This window comes from Lolium rigidum, chromosome 7 (genome assembly GCF_022539505.1).
Source record: "Lolium rigidum isolate FL_2022 chromosome 7, APGP_CSIRO_Lrig_0.1, whole genome shotgun sequence".
Taxonomy (NCBI): domain Eukaryota; kingdom Viridiplantae; phylum Streptophyta; class Magnoliopsida; order Poales; family Poaceae; genus Lolium; species Lolium rigidum.
Window position 1 is genome coordinate 117,254,262 of NC_061514.1, and position 5,108 is coordinate 117,259,369.

Here is a 5,108-nt window from a genome sequence, read left to right on the forward strand (position 1 = left end):
GAATGTCTATTGGATGACCGCTACAACTCTAAAGAAAAGATTGATTGGTATACATGACCGTGGAGCACTCTATGGAATAGGCATACTGGTTTAGATCAATATGTACCATTAATTGAGGTCATAAAAGAAGAGTCTAGACATGGGTTGCAAGTGACACTTAGCTTGTTGTTTACTCCGTATCTTCTAATGACCTTGAGCAACTAGTGTTTGGTGTTATCTTGAGCTATTAATGTTTGTGTGTGAGATTATAATTTATTTAGTTTCTAAAACTAAGATGTGACATATGATATAATGCATAATTGTTTATCTTATGCGCTGGGAAATTATCTCTTAGATAAAGAGAAGGTAAACCCGTTTGTCATGTTTAACTTTTTTTTTCTAGATCAGCAATTATCCTAAGTGATTTTCTTGAGAAGACATACACCATGCCCTATACAACAACTTGAAATTTATGTTCCACCTGATTTAATAACATGAATGGTCAATAATGTTGAGGTATTCCATGTAGGGTTGTGGTAAATAGAGGTTCATTACATCAATAGATAAACCAGTTTGTGTACAACTATAAAGATTTATAGTTGTGATCCACTAATAAAACATGTTCACAAGATAGATTAATTTTTAATTTCACTAGGGGAACTTTTAGAAATATCCTAAAAGTTTTGCATGGCTCTATTATTGCTAGGTGGGGGAGAATCATCGACTTGCTTCGTGATAATCTATTTTGCCCAAGGTAGACGGCATGTATGATAGTGAAACTTTATCCTACATATTATTGTACCAAATGAGATTAGATTAGGATGATTATATGTTGATCTACATGATAACTTTTTAATCATGACATCATGCAACTCAAGATATTTACATGGCCCCATTGACAATCATTGAGTAAATCAATCCTATTATTTTGAATTGTTTTAAAAATATCAAGAGAGTTTTTACGGATTGACGTCACAAAGACATAAGTTTAGCACGGCACCATACATGTACACATATAAGCATGAGTCGCGGATCACACATGATTTACAATTAGGCCCAAAGAGCCAAACATATAAGATAGCGATTTAAATTTTGAAGTACAAAGATGTTCTAGAGTACAGAGAAAGATGGTATTACATAAAGATAACAAATCGTATATATATAGATTGAGGGGGAGACTTAAGCAAAGGTGAGTGGGTAATCTAGGATATTATGTCTGGTCCAAAATAGTGGTCCTCCACTCTTGATAAAAAGGGGAGAGACTTGAATAAAGTTGAGCAGGGCAACAATTGGCAACTACACATTCAAAGAACAATTGAGTTATGGATTTAGGATCAAAACAAATCATGCAAGTGTTGTGTCAAACGTGGTGATGGCTCTGTAAGCTGTCGCGAGTCGGATGTTTTTTGTGAATCAATAGCTAGAGAATACATGAACGCCTTGTGCAACAGTAATAATGTTCCAAATGTGTTGATAGTAAAGAGGAGCAATCACACCAAAATTAGCCAAATAGTAAAAGTACAAAGAAGTAAATAAGCTAGATTTGGTGTGTTTCCAAGAGCAACATGGGGGTGCATACATAAATTTTGACCGCACCAGGTAGTTACTGCCATCTCGCCATAGTATGTAGGTCAAGTCGCCGGCAAAAAGAGAGTTGCAATTTGATCCCATCCGAAGTTTGTGCTATTGTTGAATCTTGTTCACGGACAATTTGAAACAAAATCAAAGTAGGAGGTAGCCAAACATCATGCAACGTGCCAATGATCGGGCCAAAAAGTCATGTGTTTACCATTGCCTACTTCCTAAGACTATTTCTGCTATACGCATTAGTTTCCTTTGTAAAAAAATCTAAAAATGGAGAAACATGAGAAGCAAACAATCAAAATATTAGGGGGTGTTGTATTGTATTTATAATCAACAACTTTATTCCAGAGTTTGTGTTCATCAGTTAGGTACCTTTTCACCCAAGATGCCATTGAACAAATAGTAATACCTTGTCAGTTATGGAACCCAAGACCATTAAATTCCATTTTACAAGCAATTCGAGATGATAGAGGTGGGGTAATTTGGGAATTCTTCGATTTAAAAGCCCATTTTTTAAAAATAAATAGAAAGTAGGTAAGTGGGATGCTATCATGCTAGACACATAAATCTTAAGAATAGTATAAGCTTTCTTACAGTAAAGACGTAGTTTATCATGCACATTTAGTGTTAATCTGTAATATTAAGCCTATAACTTTATGTCTATGGTGTTAGGTGTTCATCTATAGACTTCCTTTTTTTCTAGGGAGGGGGCTTTAGTCCATGTTGCCCACTACTAAGCGCTCCACCGTAGAGAAAATGAAGGTCATTGTGTTTGTGATCCACCATGCATCTAATGACACTCTATGTCCTATTTGATTCAAAGGATTCTCACATGAATTTCGAAGGATTCAAATCATTAGAATTTTTTCCTATGGTGGTTCTTTGATATATATATAGGATTGTATATTGTAGGATTTTTTTCATAAGAAATCAACTGCAGTACATTTTATAGGAAATGAAACATCCACTCAAACCTCATTTTAAGACTACTTTGTTTTTCATGTGATACGTAGAATCAACAAATTTTGTTGCACATCAAATCTTGTAGGATTGGAATGGACATGACATTTCATTCATCCATTTTTATATGTCTACGTTTTTAGAATTATGTGAATAAAAAGGCCATTATTCTTTTGATGGTTTTTAGTGGGAGCTTTGTGTGCCGGCATCAGTCTTGATGTTTGTGTCTAAAAGGAGTTAGTGTTACATGCAACGAATTACGGCCATGAGGTTTTGTACAATGGGTTTAAAGTTTGGTGATGTAAATGTTTATTAAGATTTATTTTTTTCCTTAGATGATTGCATAGGTCGCCATGTGTCTTGGATCGAGCGGCATTGCATGGACTTGGTCAAAAAATGTGTATAATTATGCATTTTTTAAAACATGGCAAAAGATTTGTCATTTTCATTGAATAACGAGAAGATTTTAGAAGTTTTACATCACATCTCGGCTATAAGCCAAGACCAAATATTACAAGCAAATACTCTCGCGGCATTATATTACTTAGAGCCTTCGCACCGGCTAGACGTCACAAATTTGCCTCCTCTTTGATTTTTGCCACAAGCATAGCGATGGTGACGAACTTGTTACGGAAAACTCGAGTATTTCTTTCTTTCCAAATTTCCTAAGAGACGAGCATTGCGAGAGAGGCCAAAGCTTTCCTTAATTGTCCTCTCTTGTGAATCACCTCCACCCACCACCTTTTGACGGAGTGGAAAATATGCATTTCACCTATGTGCTCATGCTCTGCGAACATGGATCAAAATCCACTAACTGGGTGCCACATTTGGTGCCAACATAATTCCCGTCGACCGCACTCTGCGAGATCGAGTAGACACAAACTAAACTGCAGGAGTTGAACACCCTAGGTACGTGACAGATAAGGATTTGCTTCAGTACACTTAAAACATTAAAGACTGTAATCGTATTGTATCTTTTTGCAATTTAGCCGGAAAACCAAATCTGATCCCGGGTGCATATGCACCTGGTATATATAAAACATATTTTCAAAACATAAAAAATTTAGTAAAAAAATTTAGCATATAGAGGGACATGTTCTATGTGTGCACGTAAAGTTTCACATAAAACCAACAATTTTTCTACCCTGTGTAAAAAAGACAAATAATGCCTCAAAAAATAGACTATTTTAGCACCAAAGATTTGTCTTTTTTGCACAAGGCACTGAAAACATACGGTTTTTGCTGAAACAACTTTGTAAGCATGTAATATGTCAAGGTATACACGGGGAATTTTTATTTATATTTTTCTAACATTTTAAAATATGTTTAATATGCATTTCAAATAAAGGGTGCATATGCACCCGGGTGTAGAAACATCCTGTCCCAATTTAGCTTAGTTCTTTATTAGTTTGAGTTTAGGGGAGTGGGTTTAGGGGAGTGAGCCTCGTAAAATAAAGCTGTGACTTTATTATTATTGTTGGATCAGCACCACTCAGGCGCCCCAGATCGAGCAGGCAGAGAGGCACACGGGTGGATCGCCGCACGACGATTGATCAGGCAACACTTAAACAAGAGCAAGGAGAGTTGAGGACACGGTGACGGCATGGAAGCAACGACGATTGACACTAGTTCTTGAGGAGGTAGTCGTCGAGGTCGTGGAAGGTCTTGGCGGCGGTCTCCTTGATGACGTCCGGCTCGGGCACCTGCTCGCTGGCCTTGTCGAAGACCATGGTCCAGTTCACCACCGCGCCTTCGCCTTCCTTGGTGCTGGGGGTGACCTGCACCGTGACCCTGAAGTTGGTGTAGAAGCTCACGAGCTCGCCGTCCACCACGCTGTACGACACCACCTTCTTCTCGTCGTCCGCCACCTCCACCTTCTCCTTGGCGAACGTCACCAGCGGAACCCCTGCGCGCGCACCCAATGCTCTCATATGTCACATACATTACATACATTCATCTGCCTGGAATTGTAATCTGGTGAAGATCCATCGACGTAGCATTACCCTCGGCGTATTTGAGGAGGCGGACGGTGCCGACGGACTTGCCGTCGCCCTCGACGGTCTCGATGCTCTTGTACTGCTCGGGGAAGATCTTGGGGAACAGCTCCGTCGAATCACGCAGCGCCGTCCACAGCTTGTCCGCCGCCGACTTCACCTCCACCACCAGCTCGACCTTGGACGCCATCGATCAACGCCGATTGCAGTGTAGGCAAGTCTCTCGCTAGCTCGCTACTTAGTGATCGCTGATCAGTGGAGTGATTGTGGTTTGGCCATGGCGAGACCTTTGCGGCCTTTATATAGATCGAGCTAGCTAGCGCGCTCTGGGTTGTGTTCTCCGCCAGAGGAGTGCGTGTAGCTTAGCTGCTACTTGTGCCGACCATTCAAGGATTTCAGGCGAGATCCATCTACCTCTGTCAGGCTCCAATTTATGGCGTCGGTGTTGATGATCAGTACATACCGCCGATGTATATCGCGGAGGTGATAATTGAGAGGAAATGCATAGCCTCGTCTGCATGTGAGGCAGACTGTACATGGGTGGAATTCCTGATCTGAATAATTGGGCAATAACGTTGGTGTAGTTTGCGG

General features: G+C 39.9%; 1 protein-coding gene across 1 annotated transcript; it reads right to left on the bottom strand.

Annotated features, from left to right (window-relative positions):
* Positions 1–4,029: 4,029 nt before the first annotated feature.
* Positions 4,030–4,760, bottom strand: LOC124679339 (MLP-like protein 423). Its single transcript, XM_047215118.1, has 2 exons — positions 4,527–4,760; positions 4,030–4,429 (listed from the first exon to the last, which is right to left on the bottom strand). Exons 1-2 carry the CDS (start codon positions 4,705–4,707, stop codon positions 4,149–4,151), a joined length of 462 nt encoding a protein of 153 aa, XP_047071074.1. The 5' UTR covers positions 4,708–4,760; the 3' UTR covers positions 4,030–4,148.
* Positions 4,761–5,108: the final 348 nt, after the last annotated feature.